General features: G+C 39.8%; 1 protein-coding gene across 2 annotated transcripts in view; it reads left to right on the top strand.

The window, feature by feature from the left end:
- The first annotated feature begins 1,704 nt into the window (after positions 1-1,704).
- LOC132154859 (voltage-dependent L-type calcium channel subunit beta-4-like) overlaps positions 1,705-23,184 on the top strand; it is a 53,840-nt gene continuing 32,360 nt past the window's right edge. Inside the window, exon 1 of one of the 2 annotated variants that reach the window (XM_059563573.1) lies at positions 1,705-2,092. In XM_059563573.1, the coding sequence (XP_059419556.1) occupies positions 2,045-2,092 (48 nt within the window). In that variant the 5' untranslated portion in view covers positions 1,705-2,044. Of the gene's footprint in view, positions 2,093-21,965; positions 22,302-23,184 lie in introns of those variants that run through there. The other variant, XM_059563574.1, reaches the window with a different exon arrangement.

Below are 23,184 nucleotides of genomic sequence, written 5' to 3'. Positions count from 1 at the left end.
CACCTTTATTTATATAGCGCTTTAAACAAAATACATTGCGTCAAAACAACTGAACAACATTCATTAGGAAAATTATTAGGAAAACTATCTTCAAAAATCTTAATTATTCCAAACTTGACCAGTAGTGTAAATGCTGTTTGTGTTAATATTTTGAGTATATTATTACATGTATTAAGGCTTTATGCTTTGTTGTTTTTCTTTGCATCACAATTAATGCAATGTATGTTTTCAAATTTGTATAATATAACAATTTATTAAGAACATCTGATATTGCACAGATTTATTGTTGGATTTCATTTCAGCATGTGAGTGCAGCTACAGTTGATATTGACTTAAGGCAATGCGAGTTAATCTTATACCAGGATATGTGCTGATAATGTAAAAACTGATTTGACTCAACTCTGATGCATATCAGGAGACATAGCTATTGAATTTCCACGATGTTTAGAAATCCCCTTGCATCGAATCTCATAAATGAAACCTCATGTTGCTGCTTGCTATAATTCCATTCACACGTTGTCAGATACTATGTAATGTGTTTGTTACCTTGAGAGCAATAACAGTGTGAGGTGTGACAGAGCTTTATATTTATACTTAGTTACCCAACAGCTAACCAAATAAATGTCCACAAATCTTAAATGAATGGCCAAGATTTTGCTTTATATGTGATGATATCTTTTATATGAATTTCATATGGTTTTTTATTTTTTCTGGAATCCCAAACATAGTATTCAAGGAGAATCCTCTGAATTCAATAGCACTCTTTCTCTGTCTAATGCTTATTTCAAGCCTATTTTCTCAGCTCAGCATTATTCTCATCTAACCAAATAGGCTAAATTTATTCCCTCGAAAGGATATGTTAAAAACCCTGATCTGAGTGTGACTGAATTGTTCGCCTCAGTTTGCCTCACATAGATTTCAGAGCTTAATTTTAATTAATTCCGTTTAAACTTGACAGTCAGCATGTGAACAGATGCTGCAAGTGAAACTGCATGAGCTTTCGCTCGCCTCCTCAGCAGGGGACAACAGAGGAAGAGGAGACAGCAAGGACAGACACTCAGATAGAGTACACAGATAAAGAAGAGGAGTGGACAGACTGATAAAGCCTGTGATACAGAAAAGGGGCTGAGATTTCATGAGAGGAAGAAGAAAGTGCATTTGAATTCAGCCTGTGTTTCTCCTTCATTACGAGCTCCACTAAGTGCCCTAGTATGCGGTGTAGCAACAGGGAGCAAGAGAAAACAGCAAACTACAGCAACAGAAAGGACACGAGGGGGTTACGCAGGTAATCAGGAGTCTACCTGATGACATAGAGGGGGAAAAGAGACAGAAAGAGCCTGAATCCACAGGGGAGAGAGGTAGGGAGGAGTTGTGGAGGTAGAGAACAGCAGAAACCGGGGAGGAAAGACAGCAGATGGTGGACTCGTGCCTCCTCTGCCTGTGTGGACTGGAGACAAGGCAACCCAGACGCGGCTCACATCTGCATTCTGATTGGCCGAGGTGGGCGGGGACAAGCTGGTGCAGAGAAAGTCAGGCAGGAAAATGACATTTAAACCATGTATCAATTTTAAACTCTGAGCCTGTGTCTGTCTTTAAAAAAAAAGGGGGTGCGTTGGGAGGAAGAGGGGTGGTGGGGGTTTGTCTGGGGAGGGCGTAAATAAATAAGGAGACAAACTCAACGAGGGAAGATCCGAAGAAATAATTCCCACACACACCTGGAGCCAATGGACTGTGAGCCTGTTGGTCTCGAGCATCAGCAGGACAGCAGAAGGATATAAATCACTCACTTTGACTGACTGCATCCCATTCTTCACTGTTTGTGGAGGAATGTCTGCTTTTTATACGGTCTGTAAACCTATGGGCTGGACCTGAGGCTGTGTGGAACGGAGACTCTTACCTGCTGCTGATGCTGTTATGTCTCTCATCAGACTGATGTGATGGTTGTCCCTTACGGAGAGGGATCCACAGGCTGTGTGTCACAGAAAGAGTGATTTAGACTCTTCTTGGCTGCACCATCATCACGACCCCCCTGGATGTACTCTTGATGTGTTGCTGTGGTCTGGGACACTGGCGGAGAGAACTGTCCACCTATGTGAGTAACCGCAGAATGCTTAATGTGATTTTCCACGGTCAGTATGCTCTTGGTAGAAACCCACTGCATAAAAACATACAATTTTTAATATAGCAAAATACACTCTATAAGTAGAACTTGAAATTGTAAAATAATGGTACGTGTTTTCATTCTACGTTTCCTTAAAGTTTTCATTGAGTGTTTTTGTGTACGTTACCTTTCATAATACTAAACACAGGGCTGAAATTGATGTCATAATGTCTGAACTGTTTTTTGCCATCTGGACCTTTATGATTTAAACATGGCAACCTGTTCCCTCACTAGCATTTAGTGAAGAGGTCAGAACTGAAAATATCCCACAATCCACCTACTACTACAATTGCCACCACCACAGTTTCTCTTCGAGTACGTCATCATTCATAACATTTGACATACGGGAACATTCTCAGCGGGAACTCGACTCAAAAAGGTAGAAAGTCTAAAAAATACACTCAAATACAAGCCAAGTTCTTTCCGCTACCTGGACTGCCGCATGGAGAGAAAGTGAATGAGAGTGTGTGTAAAGAAGAGAATGAGATACGCGTGAGTCACTGAGTGCGTGTCTTGTTGAATGCTTTACCTAAATCCCCCAGAGCAGGCGGAAGGGGATCACAGTCACACAGAAGCACACTGAGCTCCAAAGCTGTCAAAGCAAACAGGTAGTAAATAGGCTTATCATGCCTCAGACTGTATGCTATGTCAGGCAGCAGAACTCAAAGTGCAAAGAAAGGAATTCTAAAATGAAAGCACCAACACTTCTGTAACCGCTGTGTCAGATGTTTCCAAATCCTCAGAAATGTGCTGTCGGTATTATCGGTACAGCTGGGAGTCAAGATCAATGTCTTAAGCTTAGAGTAGTCAAACTGATCATGTGACTATTGCAATTAAAAGATATTCAATTCAAGTTTATTTGTATAGCGCTTTTTACAATACAAATCATTACAAAGCAACTTTACAGAAAATTAAGTTTCTACAATATTTATTAGTAGCTTATAAGTCAGTTTGTGCACGTATGACAGGATTTTTCAGAAAAATTTATAGAAGAATTAGTCAGCCAGACGATGAACATTATAAACAGCAATTATTATATGATGCAGTCACACTTGTAGCAATATTTGTTAGTTATGTTTGTTGATTCAGGGTTAGCATCAACTGAGGTCCTCTGAGGGGTCAGCATCATCTCTTCTCAGGTGTTCTGGATCCAGACTGGAGCTTGTGTAAATCCTAGTTACCACGGGATGTAAATCCTGTGGCAAAACATAGAAACAAATAGAGACATCATTAGCATAGCTGCTGTTCCAACAAAGTAAAATTAATTAGTTTAACCCAAGCTAAAGAATAAGAATGCGCATTTGATCACATACAACTGCAGTCACAATTTAAGAGATACATTATTTGAATGCTTAGCGAAAGAGATGTGTTGTAGATTTAAACCGAGAGAGCATGTCTGAACCCCGAACATTATCAGGAAGGCTATTCCAGAGTTTGGGAGCCAAATGTGCAAAAGCTCTACCTCCTTTAGTGGACTTTGCTATCCTAGGAACTACCAAAAGTCCAGCGTTTTGTGACCTTAGGGAGCGTGATGGATTGTAACTGGTATAAGGCTAGTTAGGTACGCAGGAGCTAAACCATTTAGGGTCTTATAGGTAAGTAATTATAATTTGTAACTGATACAGAACTTAATAGGTAGCCAGTGCAGAGACTGTAAAATTGGGGTGATCATATTTTCTTGACCTGGTAAGGACTCTAGCTGCTGCATTTTGGACTACCAGTAGCTTGTTTATAGAAGATGCAGGACAACCACCTAGAAGTGCATTACAATAGTACAGTCTAGAGGTCATGAATGCACGAACTAGCTTTTCTGCATCAGAAACAGGTAACATGTTTTGTAGCTTGTCAATGTTTCTAAGATGGAAGAATGCAGTTTTTGTAACATGGGAAATCCGTCTAGTTGCAAATTGTAATCAACAAGATTCTGTGTACTGTTTTTTGGTCCAATAATTAATATCTCTGTCTTATCCGAATTTAATAAGAGAAAAATATTGGTCATCCAATCTTTTACATTTTTAACACACTCTGTTAGCTTAGATCATTTAGAAGTTTCATCTGGTCTCGTTGAGATATATAGCTGAGTATCATCAGCATAACAGTGGAAACTAATCCCGTATTTTCTAATAATATTACCAAGGGGCAACATGTATATTGAAAAAAGAAGGGGACCTAGGACGGATCCTTGTGGTACTCCAAAGATGACTCCCCATTGAAATAAACAAAATGGTAGCGATCGGACAGGTAGGATCTAAACCATCTTAAAGCCTGCCCTTGAATAACTGTATAGTTTTGTAATCGATCTATGAGTATGTCATGATCTATGGTGTCGAATGCAGCACTACGATCAAGTAAAACTAGCAATGAGATGCAGCCTTGATCTGACGCAAGAAGCAGGTTGTTGAAAAGGCCAGCGATGCATATATTGAGACATTAGCGCCCCCTTGTGACTTAAGACGCATTACTCTAATGACTCAGTAATTTCCTTTTAACGGGTCGATATTGACCAGAAGCAGTTCGGAGAGCTTGTATAGAGACTTTGCTAGTGTCCCGCTGTTACTGTTGTTGTTGCAGAGTGCGTTCATATACAAGTGAGTGATTTGTTTTATGTTATTCATTATCTTTAAAGAGCTGCGATTTGAATGTGAGATTGACTGTATCTGCGTTAGTTAGTTAGTTAGTTATAATCGCGTATGTACGCAACACGCATTGTCGATTGCATCATCCATATACGGCGCTAGTGAAAGCATACACAGACAGTTATATATTGATATTTACGTATTATATTGTAATTATGTGTCCCTTTGGGTCGTTTTTTGGTTATGTGTATGTTCTTATTTACTTTGAAAAGGGAGATTGTTCATTTTAATGAAACCATATGTATCGATTCCAGTCAGCTCACGTGTCAGAGAACGTGATGCCATTTTTCTTAAGTGCTATAGTCTCTACATGTCTGAATCGATTGCTATGTGTATAATTATATACATAATGTACGTATAATTGACAGATTGTGTTCATTCTTGTTATTACTGTTCATGACTAATTTAGTATTATTATTTTCTGTTTGTTTTAGAACCACTCATACTACGTTACACTCCAAACTACTCTGTCATACCCTCAACTACTTGTACTGCAATTGTTCACTCAACTCAATTCTACGACTGTAACTGTCTCTACAAGCCTCAATCCATTAAAGTGTACTTCGTCTCTGACCGGACGACTTATGTCTGCTCAATATCCACCAGCACCACACTAGTCTACCCAACAAATGGTCCTTCGAGCCGGATAGGGAGCTGTCATAAGAATGATGCATCAGAGTGATTCAGATCCTAGACCTGACCTTCCTGAGCCCACCGTCAGACCCAGACGATCGGTGCGGCTCCCTAGTTACCTGTCAGACTTCGAGCTTACTGATCATCAACAGAGGATACAGTCAAGACAGAGAGTAGATTCTTCCTCTGAGATGAGTGATGATTCAGAATCACGAGGAGCGGCTGCACCCAAACGCACCGCTACCTCCCGTGAGTATAGAGCAAGTATGCAGCCATGGCAGCCTTTGAAAGAGTGGAGTCCCAGTAGAGAGTACGAACAACAGCGTGCACATACTTCCCCCCTCCCTGAGCTGTCTTCAGAAGTATTAGTAGAGTTCCAGCAGTTGCGGAAGGAGACAGAGGAGTTGCGACGTCATTCCCATGAGCAGATAAAGAAACTTGAGGAGAGGAATGAGGTCCTGGAAGCACAGTTGAGTCTACTTACAGTGAGTGATCGTTCGAGTCGCCATACACAGAGTACATATTCCCCTGTTCCGCAACCCCGTGTCCATACTCCGCAGATCACTACTATTGACAGGCCCATCCCTCTGCCTAGATCCAAGCTACCTCAGAGACCAGTTGACAAACCAGCAGGGTTATTCAGACAAGATCGCCTGCATGATTTAGAACAGAGGCTTCAGCAGCTGGAGAGGACGTCACCGCCTAATTACGCCCGACCCACACAGCGTCAGCCTTTTCCACAGACATCTTACGACAGAGTTGATGATAGCCGAAGTGGTTACAGCTTAAACAGATTACGTATTCCTCCCAGTCAAGAGATTACCTATAGGGGACCAGCTCCCACCATCCCGAACTTCATTAAGCCAGATCCTAGAGAGTTCTCTCGGCTGCGCATCGCTCTGGAGAACATTCTACCAGCGGACGCTACAGAGAGGTTTAAGTACCAGATTCTTGTCGATCATCTGAAGTTTGAGGAATCATTACTGATTGCAGACTCATATTGCAACTCATTATTCCCTTTCTCAGAGACTATGGAGGCGCTTAATCAACAGTATGGACAGCCCCACCAGTTGGCACTCCAGCGAATAGCCGAGCTTATGGACGGTCCGAATGTCAGTCACGGAGATGTGAGAGCCTTCCGGATGTTGCTCTGAGAAAGAGAATAATTCGCTCACTAGTGAGTATGCTGCAGCAATTGGGGAATAAAGGCTACGTGGAGCTAGAGTGTGGTTCCCATGTATCAAGACTGTTGTGTAAGCTTCCACATGATCTGCAGACAAGTTTTCGACGGTCTGTCCATCCCCAGCAAGTTCCTATACCCACTTTGCTGGATTTATCAGAATGGTTAGAGTTTGAGCTGCAAGTTCAAGAAGACAGCACTAGGTTCTATCCTCTATCAAGTAAATCTGTAACCATTCACAAAAGGGCACCTCAGAGAGACACGAGACAGCCATTCAAGGCCACGAGTATCTTCCTTGGCACTGAGAAAGACAACAGGGACATACCAGTTAAAGTTCCCGACCCTATGCCCAAAGACAGGAAGACATTCTGCCCATATTGCGACGCTCAAGACCACTACCTGAATGGGTGTGTTAGTTTCCAGAAACTAAACCGAGATCAGAAAGTACAGTGGATACAATCACACAAGAGATGTTGGCGTTGTGGACGAGCTCATCAAGCCGCACAATGTAACCTCAAGACACTCTGCAAGATTTGTAATCGCCGACACTTATACGTCCTTCATGAGGTTAATGATCGATCCTTTGCTGAGAAACCTAAGATCGGACCTTCAGAGAGCTGTTTGGTGAACACGACTGCAGAAACACTGTACCTAGATCGTCCCACTGACAGCCGGCGTGTCTTGTTGAAGATCTGTAAAGTACTATTAAGAAATGGCAACCACTGCTTAGAGACTTATGCCCTCTTGGATGACGGGTCCGAGCGCACAATCCTCCTTCATTCAGTAGCACAGCAGCTCGGATTGACTGGTCGACCAGAAGAGCTCGTACTACGTACAGTCCGACAAGACCTCCATAGGATACGAGGTGCTTCAGTGACATTCACAGTGTCGCCAGCATCCCAACCTAAGGCCACATTCAGGATTCATCAAGCCTTTACTGCAGAGACACTGGGATTAGCTGAGCATACTTATTCAGTAGATGAGCTACAACGTAAATACAGCCATTTGCAAGGTCTACAATTGCCACATGTTGAATCCGTCCAACCTCTCCTCCTTATAGGGTCGGATTACCCTCACCTCATCACCCCAGTAGAGACAGTCCGTCTAGGCCCACCTAATGGTCCTGCTGCCATCAAGACCAGACTAGGTTGGACTCTGCAAGGTCCCACTCAAGAGATCAAGCATCGCCTTCACAGCCAGCAGTGCCTCTTCACAGCTACTTCAGGCTCGTATACTGATCTGTTCAGACAAGTTGAGAAATTGTGGCAACTAGACGTGCTCCCTTACCGCAGTGAGAAACTCATTACCCGTTCGAAGCAAGATCAAGATGCTGTTTCACTGCTCGAGTCCAAGACTACCAGAGTGACAGTAGATGGAGTTGCCAGATATGCCACACCCTTACTAAGAGTGAAAAATATGCCTCTCCTGCGAGCCTCCCCAGAAAGCACTTTACCTTGCCTCCGAGGAATAGAGAGGCGATTAGCCAGGGATCCAGTACAAGCAGCAACCTACCAGGTGGAGATGAACAAGTTGAAGGAGGCTGGATATGTCAAGGTGATACCTCCTGACCAAGTGGATCAAGCAGAAGAATCTTGGTATATCCCCCACCACATGACTCAACATAATGGCAAGAACAGAGTCGTCTTCAACTGTTCATTCGCGCATGGAGGGAAGAATCTCAACCAATTGCTTCTCCCTGGTCCCACACTAGGCCCTTCCCTGATGTCTGTGCTCCTGAGGTTCCGTCAACATACTGTCGCCTTGAGTAGTGACATTAGGGGCATGTTTCATCAGGTGCGACTACTGCCTGAAGACCGCCCACTGTTAAGATTCCTTTGGAGAGACCTCAACCGAGATAAGTCCCCGCAAGTATATGAGTGGCAAGTTCTTCATCATTCCTCCTCCTGCCCCCAGATCAGTGGCCTCAAAGTCCTCTGCTACAGCTCCCTACTGAAGATGCAGAACTGAAATCAGGCACATTTTGTGGACTTACAGTTCCTGTCACCAATCCAGTCTTACCAGATTGCAACCAGTTCACATCCTATAAACAACTGCTTACAGCTGGGGCCAGAGTCTTACCCGGGCAGGCTAACCCTTCCGAAGCACTAACAGCTGAAGATTATCGAGAAGCCGAACTAGCCCTCCTTCAACAGGCACGAAGCCAAAGTTTTCCAGTTGAGATGACTCATCTTAAGTCAGGTAAACCTCTACCAATGAGTAGTCATCTCCTGTGCCTTGCGCCAGAGTATGATAGCACAACACACCATGTCAGAGTTGGTGGTCGTCTCAGGCGAACAGAGCAGCTAGACGAATCCGCTATTCACCCCATAGTTTTGGACCCTAAGCATCCCCTGAGCAGACTGATTATCCAGGACTTCGATGAAACTCTGCACCATCCAGGAGCAGAGAGGGTGTTTGCAGAAGTGGGTCGTAAGTACTGGATATTAAAAGGTAGAGAAGCTATTCGGCAGCACCAGAGAACATGCTTGGGTTGTAGACAGTTGAGAGGCCAGCCCAGCATTCCCCGGATGGCTGATCTACCTCCTGCGAGACTACGTTTGCTGCAACCGGCCTTTTACTCCACTGGAGTGGATTGTTTTGGCCCTTACCTCATCAAGATTGGGCGCAGACATGAGAAAAGGTGGGGGGTCATTTTTAAATGTCTGACAACGCGAGCTGTATACCTTGACCTGCTCTGCCAGATGGACACAGATTCATTCTTAATGGCCCTCCGAAGATTCATCTCCCGCAGAGGCAAGCCATTTGAAATCATATCAGACCATGGTACAAATTTCAAAGGTGGCGAGAGAGCATTACAAGAGGATTTCGCTGAGCTCCATCCTTCCTTGCAAGAGCAATTAGCCAGCCACCAGATCAGTTTCAAGTTTAACCCCCCTGGTGCTCCCCACTTCGGAGGTTGTTGGGAAAGAGAGATAAGATCCCTGAAGTCTGCCCTCTGTTCTACTATAGGGGGACAGATTGTGACAGAAGAAGTCCTACGTACTGTGCTCGTTGAGATTGAAGGCATTCTCAATTCAAAGCCACTCGGATATACATCCTCAGACGTAGCAGACCCTGACCCAGTTACTCCCAACATGCTGCTCATGGGGCGGCCTGACGCATCTTTACCTCAAGTAATATACCCTGAATCAGAATTGCTGAGCAAACGGAGGTGGAGACACAGTCAGCTTCTAGCAGACCACTTCTGGAGACGCTTCCTCCGCAACTATCTTCCAGAATTCCAAGTCCGCCAGAAGTGGTGCAAAGAGGCAGAGAACCTGCAGCCTGGCACTGTTGTAATGATTGTTGATCATCAATTACCCCGAGCTCTATGGCCAGTTGGACAAGTGACAAAAGTCTTTCCAGGAGAAGATGGGAGAACCCGAGCTGCCGAAGTGGAAGTCAAAGGGAAATCCTATATACGTCCCATCACCCGTCTCATCAGCCTCCCAGCTCTACTGGACTGAGTACCCCTTGGTACTATCCCTTACCTGGTATACCTATTCTAATTTACACATTTACACCGCAAATGTGGGGGCGGCTGTTGAAAAGGCCAGCGATGCATATATTGAGACATTAGCGCCCCCTTGTGACTTAAGACGCATTACTCTAATGACTCAGTAATTTCCTTTTAACGGGTCGATATTGACCAGAAGCAGTTCGGAGAGCTCGTATAGAGACTTTGCTAGTGTCCCGCTGTTACTGTTGTTGTTGCAGAGTGCGTTCATATACAAGTGAGTGATTTGTTTTATGTTATTCATTATCTTTAAAGAGCTGCGATTTGAATGTGAGATTGACTGTATCTGCGTTAGTTAGTTATAATCGCGTATGTACGCAACACGCATTGTCGATTGCATCATCCATATACGGCGCTAGTGAAAGCATACACAGACAGTTATATATTGATATTTACGTATTATATTGTAATTATGTGTCCCTTTGGGTCGTTTTTTGGTTATGTGTATGTTCTTATTTACTTTGAAAAGGGAGATTGTTCATTTTAATGAAACCATATGTATCGATTCCAGTCAGCTCACGTGTCAGAGAACGTGATGCCATTTTTCTTAAGTGCTATAGTCTCTACATGTCTGAATCGATTGCTATGTGTATAATTATATACATAATGTATGTATAATTGACAGATTGTGTTCATTCTTGTTATTACTGTTCATGACTAATTTAGTATTATTATTTTCTGTTTGTTTTAGAACCACTCATACTACGTTACACTCCAAACTACTCTGTCATACCCTCAACTACTTGTACTGCAATTGTTCACTCAACTCAATTCTACGACTGTAACTGTCTCTACAAGCCTCAATCCATTAAAGTGTACTTCGTCTCTGACCGGACGACTTATGTCTGCTCAATATCCACCAGCACCACACTAGTCTACCCAACACAGGTTATTTGTAATTTTAACAAGTGCAGTTTCTGTGCTATGGTGGGGCCTGAAACCTGACTGAAATTCTTCATACAGATATTTTTTTTTGCAGGAAGGAACTCATTTGAGCAGACACAACTTTTTCTAAAATGTTAGACATAAATAGACGATTTGAAATAGGCCTATAATTTGCCAGTTCACTAGGATCTAGTTTTGATTTCTTAATAAGAGGCTTAATAACCGCCAGCTTAAATGGTTTTGGGATGTGACCTAAAGATAACGATGAGTTAATAATATTGAGAAGTGGTTCTTCTGCTACAGGTAACAACTCTTTCAGTAATGTAGTGGGTACAGGATCTAATAAACATGTTGTTGGTTTAGATACAGTGATAGGTTTATTTAGCTCCTCCTGTCCTATAGTTGTAAAGCACTGCATTTTATCTTTGGGTGCGATGGATGAAACTGAAGTGTTAGACGCTGTAGAATCTACATTCGCTATTGTATTTCTAATGTTATCTATTTTATCAGTGAAGAAATTCATAAAGTCATTACTATTTAACGTTAATGGAATATTTGAATCAGGTGGCGTCTAGTTATTTGTTAATTTATCCACTGTGCTAAATAAAAACCTTTGTTTTGGTTATTTTCTATGAGTTTGTGTATATGCTCTGCCCTAGCAGTTTTTAGAGCCTGTCTATAGCTGGACATAATGTTTTTCCATGCAATTCTAAAAACTTCCAAGTTAGTTTTTCTCCATTTGCGTTCAAGACTACGAGTTTCTTTCTTGAGAGAGTGAGTGAGTATTACTGTTATTCCATGGCACAGTATGTTTTTCTCTAACCTTTTTCAATTTGATGGGGCAACATATTCTAATGTCTTAGAGAAAATAGTGCCCATGTTGCCAGTAACTTACTAAGATATTATTATTGGAAATTGTTAAAATACATTTCTTCAAATACCTTGTTTTGGATTGTACATTAAGTTAAAATAAAATCTATTTAGCTTCTTAATGGGACTTTCATAATGTATTTACTGTGAAAATCCATGGGGGGAGGGGGTTGCTGTAGTAACGAACACAACATTCACACGCTTCTGGACCATGGTCTGGACCTGGATCGATAAACCAAACGATGCACTACCCATTTCGGCGTAGCATTAAAAAGCGTGGATTTCTAGCGTATTTCCTTGAAATTCTCAGGTAATATCTTTTGACCCAAAATTACAATTTAAAATACACTGAGTAAAACTCTCAAACTTGACATGCAATGCCGTGAACACTGTGAACACGGCATTGCATGTCAAGTTCGAGAGTTTTACCCAGCCCATTTTAAGCCCTGGATCGGACTGGCCAGACAGTGGAAAAGCGTCTATTGTTGTGTCCAATTCTGGACCCCTGCAAGATTATGCACCCCTTCGTTCAAGATGCTACCTGATTTTCTAATCCTAACCCCTCCCCCAACCAAACCCTAAAGGCTGATTTATACTTATGCGTAGATTTTACGGCGTAGGCTGTGTATCAGTTTTCATTTATACTTCTGCGTCGTTGTCTGCGTTGACGTGCAGTACACATGCAAACCACTAGTCTACAATCCGCAGACCACGGCAAAAGACAAAGAAGAAGCGGCTTGTTGGAGAAGCATTATAGCCATGAAGGTGGCAAAAAAAATATCACATTTAAAACTACAAAAAGGAGACCACAACGGAACAGGGGAAAATAGATTCTTTCAGTCTCCACAAGGACTTGTATCAGAGCAGATCGGCATTGTTTGTCGCAGACAACTACTGATGTATAATGCTATGTAGTATAATAAATGAAAAGACACTTGTTCTTTGCTTAGTTTTATTTCTTATGAGATGTAACATTAAAATATATTAAAGTCCACATAAACACACAAAACTTAAGTACATAAGGAGGGATGGTTTCTAGCAGACCAATCACAGGGCTTGCAGTCTGCGTAGAATTGATGCGCTGTTAGATTTTTGGAGAGGTGCATGTCAGGCTATGGCGTAGGCTACGGGTTAAGGCTGATTTATACTTCTGCATCAAATTTATGCCATAGCCTACGCACAGACACACATCCTTATCAGGATCCTAATTAGGATGTGCTTATGTGCGTGGGCTATGGTGTAGGTTTGATGCAGAAGTATAAAATCAACCTTTAACCTACCAGTTTTAGGGGTGCATAATCTGGCAGGTGTGCAGAATTCAGCACAACACCTGACTGTCTCTGCTTGTTTGCAGTGCAATTTGCAATATGCGGAAGAGATTGTCTTTGTTGTCGACCATAGTAATGACAACTAAAGAATACTAATTAGTCTTAAATAAACTGTGAATAGACTCGAATTTAGTCTTTCAAATCAGATGCTTTAGATGGGACAGCTCTAATGACAGACAAAACACAAGTCTAACATTCGCTTGTTAAAATCTGTAATTCCATTTTAGCTTGATTTTGGTGAAATGTTAATATAATGACATATATGCAAGTGTATAGTATATATAAAGGTTTGGCAACACAGTGTTGAATTATAAAAAAAATGCACTGCTTTTCAATTTCCTGAAAAGCAGCAGTTTTGAAAATGCTGTTTCCTCCTGACAGCGATTATAAGTTCATTTTTAACAAGCAGAATTATACATTATCATGATACACAATCTCAGTAGACTTTTAGCTATTATAGTTTTTTGAAAGACATAAATTTAAAACTATATTGGCAATGGCATCAAGTCAGCTGTCACTTTATTTTTCCGCGAGGCATATTGAAGTGCGAGGCCATGTTCTCCAAGCAGGCACAGCCTTTGTAACAGCTCTGAGTAATCGTACTGTATACATACTTTATATAGCCTATTTAAATATACAATATATTTATATGTATAAAAACTCTTGACACACTGATCATACTGAAAAGTGAAGTCAGGTCCATTGCATTGTAGGATGCAGTATTTGCATTAAAAAAATTGCATATTGTGTACTGTATACTGCAGCAATAAAAGTATCATTGTAGTATGCTGTTAAAATTAGCATTGAATGTACTGTTCCACTCAGACGTACATCACATCGATTGCAAGCAAGTTACACAATTTCTTGTTTACTTAAATAATTATTTTAGATTTTTATTAGAAAAGAAGACAAATGGGGATTATGTGAGATGCTTTTTCCCACAAATTCCAAAATCTTTTTTGTCTGCAGTATAGAACAAGGCAGTGTGGGAGTTTTCTGTGATACTGATGTGTTGGATGGATTGAACTTTCATATTAAGCCTCTGAAGTGCACTTGGGAGGTGCGGCCTGTTCCAATTCCCTTCCATGTGTTCTTGGTTTCTGTTGTGTATCTAATCTTCTAACATGGATTATACTAGAGTATTTGTGTAAAAGACACGATTTAGATTTCCTACAGGCTTACATGACATTTCTTGCAGACAAATTTATCACTTCACTTGACAATACTTTCTGATTCAGTGGTGGTACTTAAGGGCCTGTGAACTTGATCAAAGGTTATACCTACTGAGGTGTACATTTGTTTGTTTTTATATGTCTTTTTTTTTAGATGTGGTTCACATATTTAACATATTTAATCCGTAAACGTTTCATGAAGCAATCATTAAATGGAAATGCATCACTTAGCAGCTTTACCTGAGAAGATAAAGTTTTAAGGATTTAATATTAGTGGAAGGGTTGGAAACATGGCCTGGTTCAACTTCAACTTTAATGTTCTTTCAATTCAGTGTTCAACTCTTGTTTTTCTTTGGCAAATATTGAACTTGAGTGAACTTGAATTATATTAAGTGTTTGTCTGGCTATTGGCAGTGGCTAATGGCAGATCACCCTCTATGTCATGATCCTGCCAGGATACTGGAGACAGGATGGCAGATGAAGGACATGCCTCTGTTAATGCCAATTTCTGGCATTCAAGTAAACCACATTATATAAATGAAAAGGTTGAGCAAACCCATTCTATTTTGTTTGATATGCCAGCTTTCCTCACTCTGAGAGTATTTTTTAACAACTTTTAGATTTTGCACCCGACTAATTTTGATTTATGTGCACACAAGACACCTGAACAACAGGCCCATGAATATCCTAACCCTTTGTAGCAGTGAGCATTTTATTGTTTTATGTGAGTAATCATGTGTCACATGAATGGCAAAACTGATAAAAAAGTTATTCTATAGAATGTGGATAACCAAATTATTGCTGGTCCTCATTGACTTCCATGTGTGTCTCAATTTCAAAATGAAAATTTAATCATAAGAGTCATTGAAAACTGGTTTTGTGGTTCAGGGTCACATATTTTATCACTGATGTCGTGTCATATTGTGCAGATAATTGGTCCTAGTTGCCCATTTTGCATGAGAATTTAATGCTTATTCTGAAGCTCCAAATGGATATGTTGGCCTGTTTAAAAAATTTGGTTTAATTCTGCGTGTTTCCATTAAACATGCCAAGACTAAACATTAAACTGCACTGTATTTCTTTTTTTGTTTTCTATGTAAACTTGTGCTAGACAAACGTGTTTTGACCGTTGAGCTTGTCCCGCATAAGACAAAGCATTCTAAAAATGCAGCACTAAAGTTTAAATAAGTTTGAAATAAGATCAATTTCCCTGTGTTTCTTGTTTTTAAAGGGAAAGATTGTTTGGTATGGATCGCCGCTCAATAGTTTTCTTGGAATAAGTATAACATCACAGAGAATACTTTAGTTCAGATGTGTTTCTTTTGTTTGTGGTCAATACAGTCTAGTATTACAGTCCATTTAAGTATACAGTATACAGTCTATGAAAACAAGCTTGTGTGCGACAGACTTTACCAGGGGCAGGTTTACCATTTTGAAGGCCCTAAGCAAAATCAAGTCCTGAGGCCCCTTCAATAGAAATGGCATCCAGGGGCACATAATGCGCATTGTGGACCTAGATCGCGTAATTTTCACAATGCACAACTTTCAAATCTGTGTTATGCTTTTTTTGCCTACTGATTTTTTTCTTCTGGAAATAAATTTCATTAGCTGAACAGTTGGTATGTTGTTTAAACAACAGTGCAATCCATTGAACACACTGTTGTTCTGTCCTTCACAGCCTCCTTTTCATTCCTGTCAAAAAAATTCAGTGTGGTGCTACCCTAACTATAGACCTGTCATAGTAACAGAGAGAAGGATAGTGTTGATGGTTATGGGAAGCATGCTGTTTTGCAGTATTCAGTGCTTTGAGTTATTCCAGAGGCAGGACAGAGTGTGTTTGAACAGTGCTGGAGGATTATGAGCATTGCTCGTCCTGTTTTAGAGAGACATACAATCTGTCTAACAACACTGGGCAGGACATGCCCTGTGCTCAACGTTATTCTTTCTTCCATTTTAAATCTCCTTTCCCAGCTGTTAAGTGGGCAGAATTGGCCGCTCTTGAGTTCCTGCCTCCAGCATTTTGGGGCGGAGCATCATCCAGATGTTACGTTGCATATTCATGCAGTATTTTAATGCATTGCCAGTCAGAGGGGCTGAGAAGGAAGAAAATGATAGAGACAAGAAGACCAAACTTTGTGTTTTTTTGTCACATTCTGGTCATGCCAGGTTTGGTACTCATCATGTAGGATGTGGCTGATGGCCACTATGTATCATATCAAAGCCTAACTTCAGTGGGACCAGACATCAGCACTAATGGGCCACAGATCTCAGAGATGAACTTGGAACTTGAGGGCATCAGTCACTGATTCTTCTTGTCCTTTTTGCAGAGATGCCCAGAACTCTAAAGAGTAAAAACGTCTCTTGGGTGAGTACTGTCTAAAACTAAAACTGTAAACCCTGAGGAACATTATATGTGTGTGTCTATCTAATTTGTCATTCAAAGCACAAGGATTTCATTTGAACGTTTGGCTTTAGATGAACTTTAGGTTGCAAAAAGCCTTCTATTAACAGTTGTAGTTTGTGAGGGCCAGATTGTGATTAGAATGATATGACATGTTTAAAAAGGTCATCATTAGCATATAAAGATTGCAGAATATCATATGCTACAACATTAGCCGTTATGTGTGATAGAATTTAGTTTGACACTATTAGCACAGTGATCTTGCATCACAAAATGCAGCTCAGCTAGACTAAACATTTCTCCATAGTCCCTGAAGACCTTACAAGTTTGATTTACAATGCCATATTCAAACAGATGTGCAGGGAAAGATGCTTTCATGCCTGGACACATTTCAAACAGGCATAATGAGCGACCTGAATGCTGTTAAGAACAAGGATTACAGAGAGAGAAAAATTAAACCCTCCCAGAAACACAAATTAAGCTCTTCTGGAGTAATGTAAGCAAACAATCAGCTATACAACATTTTATGTACACAAAAAATCACTTCATTAAAGTTAGCAATAATCAAATGTAATCCCTCAGAAAGTTCACATGATTCACCCTGTTATATATGACTTACTTTCGTTTGTGGAACACAAAAGGAGATACTTTTATTTTATTTTATGTTTCAATTTCTGTTGGGAAAGTCCCCATTGACTTTCATTGCATGGAAACAGTCAAAAGTGTTTTTTTTTTTTTTTTTTTAAAGAACTCATGACATGAGGGTGAGTAGATAATGACATTTAAATTATTATTTTAAAAGACAAAATTATTTTTTATTTTTGTATAAACTGTCACTTTAAGAACTTTGAGGACAAGGGAATATTGTTGCGCTCAGATGAAGGCTGGTTGTAAGTCCACTTTAAGAACACTTTAAGAACTTTGCAATCTCCCACTGAAAGGCTGATCATTTCTGGTGTGATTGTAAGGTCAGACAGATGTTTGTCTTCCAGCTGTGTGTGTGTGTGTGTGTGTGTGTGTGTGTGTGTGTGTGCGTGTGCGTGTGCGTGTGGCTGAATGGACCAGAGGAGAGGTGCTGAGGCCAGAACTCCAGCAGTGTGTGTCTGGCTGGTTGTGTCCTTCTGAGTAGTGTATTACTGAGCGTGGCTTTACACTGCACACACCCCTCCATAAGAAGCTTATAGATTCACTGTGTGTGTGTGTGAAAAGTGTAATCCAACTGCATGTGCTTTCACATGCATATTAGTGCATTTTTGTATATTTAAATGTGCAGATCTATAAAATAATAATTTTAAACAGATGAAGAGCTGTGCTGTGATGTGGAATGCATTATGTCTAGGCTAATGCAATCTATACTTAGACTATGTAGCAGACATTGTTATGGTCAATGGATGCTCTACGGAAATGTGGCTGACGTAAAGTGTCTCACGCCGATTTGTCACCTAGTAATTTAGTAAGTGCATCTGTGTACTCATGGAATGATCATGACTGCATGTGTTTATGTGGGTTGATGACATTTAAAAGTGAGAAATAAAAAAAAATAAAAAAGATTGTAATGTTCATATCCTTGGCTACTCAGAAAATTACATAATTGGGATTTTTGTAATTTTAAGTCTAAAGAAATGAAAGGAAATATGATTTACTCATTCCACTGAGAAGCATTTGACATTTTTATCAACTAAATCATAATCAAAAGACAATTATTTTGACAGACAGTTATTATTATAAGTATTTAATGCTTCTAAACAGAAGACAAATAAGCTAACTAAATAAGCAAAATTAACTAAATTTATTTTAAAGATAGTATCCAGAACTATTCAGAATGATACAAATATTTTGTCTATGCCAAAAGAACAGTAATTGGAGGCACAGTATTTTGTGCCTTGTATTAATGTTTCTTCTCACTTTTTTCCAGCAAGGTCTGTGTTAGCGAATTCACATTCTTTCTGCATTTGGCAACTTTATAGCATTTGCCACATGCTGAAATAAGATAGAGAATTAAGAATTATTACACTGGTTGAGAGTGTGAAATGTAAAATGACAAGGCCTTATACTGTATGTATTCATAATTAGTCTTCTACTTCCAAAGCAAGTTCGAAGAGAAATCCACATACTTAAATACATAACACCCCCTCATAGGATCACAATTGCTGACTCTCAGGTATACACCTTTAATACTCTGTCATCTGATTAGTGCCATATATAGGACATCTAGAAAGATGTAATGGTCTTTAGTGGTTTACAGTGTTGGTCTTCAGTAATTATAGTTGACTGTATATAATAACAATGTAAGTCTATTGTATTTCCTTATTTAGTAGAGGTTCTTGAGTCTGTTATAGGGTTGTAGTCAACATGGAAAATAACTGTGCAGTTAGAATAGCAAAATAAATAGATTTTTTATATATATTTATATAACACTTTTTATAATGGAGCAGACATCACTTCCTATATCTTTTGTCGTTGATATTAAAAGCTATGTGTCCAGTCGAAACTATATTATTTTGATGCAAATTCACCTGTCACTTGGATATATGGCTAATGCTGATATAATATTTGGCCAAGGGTTTGCTCCATGTGGTGAATCATGCTCCTGCTGTTGTTTATGCATTTAAAATGTCAAATTTTCTGTCATGTTTTGTTGTGTTTATAACCATTTGTGACTTTTGTACCATAAAAGGTTAGTTCCAGTCAAATCTCATTGGTTGAGTGGAGTCTGAGAGCGCTGAAAGTTCAGAGCAATGGGCCGTTTCTGCAGGCATTTCACCAAGTGACTGACCATTCCTGAATGAATCAGTCAAGTTTTGACAGTTTAATTACTATTTCTCTAATATTGTTATATGTCATAATTTATAAAAGTAGTATTCTAGTATGCTATTTTGAATTCAGCCACTATCTTTATGACCAGTGTTGGTCATCGTACTTTAAAAAAGTAATTAGTTACAGTTACAAATTACTTCTCCTAAAATGTAACTGAGTTAGTAACTCAGTTACCACATTATAAAAGTAATTAGTTACTCAGCAAAGTAACTGTGACGTTATTTTTTATGTTCCATAATGCTATTATGTCATATAACGTCTTTAATATATAAGATGTTTATTATTAACTGATTGAAGAATAAAAACACTGAGTATTTTAAAAATTTTGTATTTATTTGAACTCAATAGATTGCTGCCTGCCATATGATATGCATAGAAATAAAACATATAAAAAATAAATATTGAAAATAAAATTCAAGTGCAAAATTAAGACAAACAAATTTAAACTTGGGTAAAAAGAAACAAAGGGAAACCTGGCCATTAGTGCAAATCTCTGTAACTGTATATTAGGCCTAACGTTACTGCACAATAAACAGAACACTATCCAACTCTTATGGTGCGTTCACACCAGACGCGTCTGGCACGATTGATTTTATTAAGTCAATGCAAAGACCAGAATAGACAACCTCCGAAAATCAGTGAAACACATTCTTAAATAGACGCTGTCTTTATAAATAAACCGCATATTTGAGTTTAAAACAACTACATTCTCGCATTAAATACTTTTAAAACTAGATTAATTCGCGCAAGTCGCGTCTGGTGTGAACACAGCATTAAATATTCAGTACAGTAACATGTTAGCATACGTTGATGTGAGGTGGTTCATAAGATTTGAGTTGCTTGAGGCAGACGTGGATAAAGTCTTTTTTCCTGGGCATACCATGCATGTTACAGAAACATTCTTGCCTTTAATTCCCGGTACTTCCAGTTCGAGAACGCCATTATCGCTGATGCCGTCTGGTGTTTAGTGATTGTCAGAGCGTGCAGTGAGACCATAGACAGTAAAAGAAATGGACACAGCGACCCCATTGGATTCAACGGAGACAAGTGAAATCAATTAGAAACAAACACTTCCTGGGGGGTCGGGCGTACTGCGCAAACTCAAACTGAGCTTGATGACGTAGATTTCACGTGAGCAACCTGTAAGTCTTCTAATCAATGTGCCAAGAGAAATCTGAATCACCCACCGAATCTTGCAGAGAAGGCGAGCTCGAACCGGAGCAAATTTTGGTAAGTATTCTGATTAATTATCTCCCTTGACGTCATGCCTCCACGTTCCCCCGATAGCCTCATAGACAGTACAAGATCCATACAGTAATTCATCTACTGTGCGACAGATAGTCGCTGGTTAAGACGCAATCGTTAGCCTATTTTTTACAAAAACTGCTTCTACGGGACCATGACGTAAGATACAAGGTAATGGAGCCTTTTATACATTTTCGTGTTTCTTTAGAAATAATTAATGGACAAATGGAGTCTTTTAACGCCTCGGATGTAAAGTTATTCGCTGTCAAAGTGACGCCAAAATGAATGGGAGTCAATGGAATGCTAACAGCAGGTGGGGGTCTGCTAGCCAATGGCAGCGCCCAGGGGTGCTTCAAAAAAATATGAAACCCTGCCCCCCTGAGTGAGACAGCTTGAGCAGGGCACCGCCCACCCAGCCAATCATCATCGGATTTGCAACTGTGTCAGCCAGCTGATGTGTAGCCGCTAGCCAAAGCATGACACCTCGCGCTTTATTCAACCAAACTGTAGTAACGCGACACTTTACATTCTCAGTAACGATAATGGCGTTGCAATGACGGGAAAAGTAATTAATTAGATTACTCCGTTACTGAAAATTTAACTCCGTTAGTAACGCCGTTATACTTAAACGCCGTTACTCCCAACACTGTTTATGACTGAGTCACTGAATAATTTACTCAACCCATTTATGGTTCATTCAAGAATGCCAGTATAGTGAGATGCAAAACTAATTAGTTAATTAAAAAGTTAATTAGTTTGTGAAAATGTCATCACTTATATAGTAAAATATGCTGAAAACCAACTTGAGAGGATATTTAAAGAAGTCCCCACTCCCCACTATCTGAAAGGCTTGTATATTTAAAATCTTGCTTCATTTTAAATCTACTGATAGGCCTGTGAAGTTTAAGTTTAGATGTAAATTTACAATTTGGTGTTGGCAAACATTATTATTTCCATATAAAACATTATCACTATGAGATGTCCTGATACATACCATATACTGAATGCCAGTTTTGCTAATCGCATAGGTTTGCAGCTCGTGCTTGTAGCAACAGATGCCACACTGTGGAATAAAGCCCTTCAGAGCGGGGGAGGGTGGAGGAGTATGTGGTGTGGCAAACTCCACTCACAGTGAAAGCTGTTCACACTGCTCGTGTATCCACTCATGGAGAGACTTTCGGTCCTCATCGTTTGAGAGACCTATCAGAGAATCCCGAGGCTCACGACTTTACGATTTTCACCACACAAAACATGCCATAAAACCTGCTTTGGGCTCATCTGACAAAGTTGGCTGGCTGTCCTGGGACAGAACAGATTAAAGGGGATAGTACATGGATATTTCTCAGTCGCTGGTCAATCTCGGCTGTGAGAGCATAACATTGACCTCTACTTAAGCTGTTAATCGTGGAGAAACGAAAAGAAAAGCGAGCAAGTGGGCATGCCACCCAAGAAAAAGGTAAAATGTGTTGTGTGAGTGTGAGGGAGTGATGATGAGGTAGACATGAGAGTGCCATTCGAGGAGATTGCCATCTGTTGCTTTCAGCTGTAATCCATGTGAGCATGAGCTGCTATGCATCATTGCTTCTATGTACCATATAGACAATACATCGTGTGTGCACCAGTAAAGAGTGCTCTGTCTATGCTGGATGTTTTCTATGGCAAAAGTAAAATTATCCTGAAATTCAACCTCCACGTGACAGGTTGCACAATCAATGCGATGTTGAAAGTGATGGAATTGTGCTGAGCAGTGTTATGGCCATAATCCTTTTGCAATTGTCAGGATTACAAAACTCGGCTGTTTCTCAAATGATCTCTAAATATAGAACAGGTGTTGTGTTTGTATTTTGTGTGAGCGTGTTTTGGGAAAGTATCCCGATGAGTAGTTTGCTTTACTAAATACTTATAGGAAAAATTAGGACCTGTAAAGGGGGCATTAAACTGTTATTTTTATGCATCTATCTATCTATCTATCTATCTATCTATCTATCTATCTATCTATCTATCTATCTATCTATCTATCTATCTATCTATCTATCTATCTATCTATCTATCTATAACTGTGTTTCCAGTACAAATATCTAAACATAATGACATAAAGTTTTAAAATTAACATTTTATAAATTAAAAATAATTTAGTTAATTTTTCATACTCCAAAATGGCATTTTTCAGAGTTCATGTTAAATAAATTTTATTTTTTCATACCTTAGTTGGCACGTTCATATTAAATAAATAAAAAAATACAAATAAAAAGAAATTCCACAATTAGCAAAAAACAAACAAACAAGCAAACAAAAAAAACAAGTTGGCATGAGAAAAATTAACTTTAAAAATTTAAGAT

The sequence above is a fragment of the Carassius carassius genome, chromosome 12 (assembly GCF_963082965.1).
Source record: "Carassius carassius chromosome 12, fCarCar2.1, whole genome shotgun sequence".
NCBI lineage: Eukaryota > Metazoa > Chordata > Actinopteri > Cypriniformes > Cyprinidae > Carassius > Carassius carassius.
Note: the sequence above shows the minus strand (reverse complement) of the source record. Positions and strands in the feature narration are given on the sequence as shown.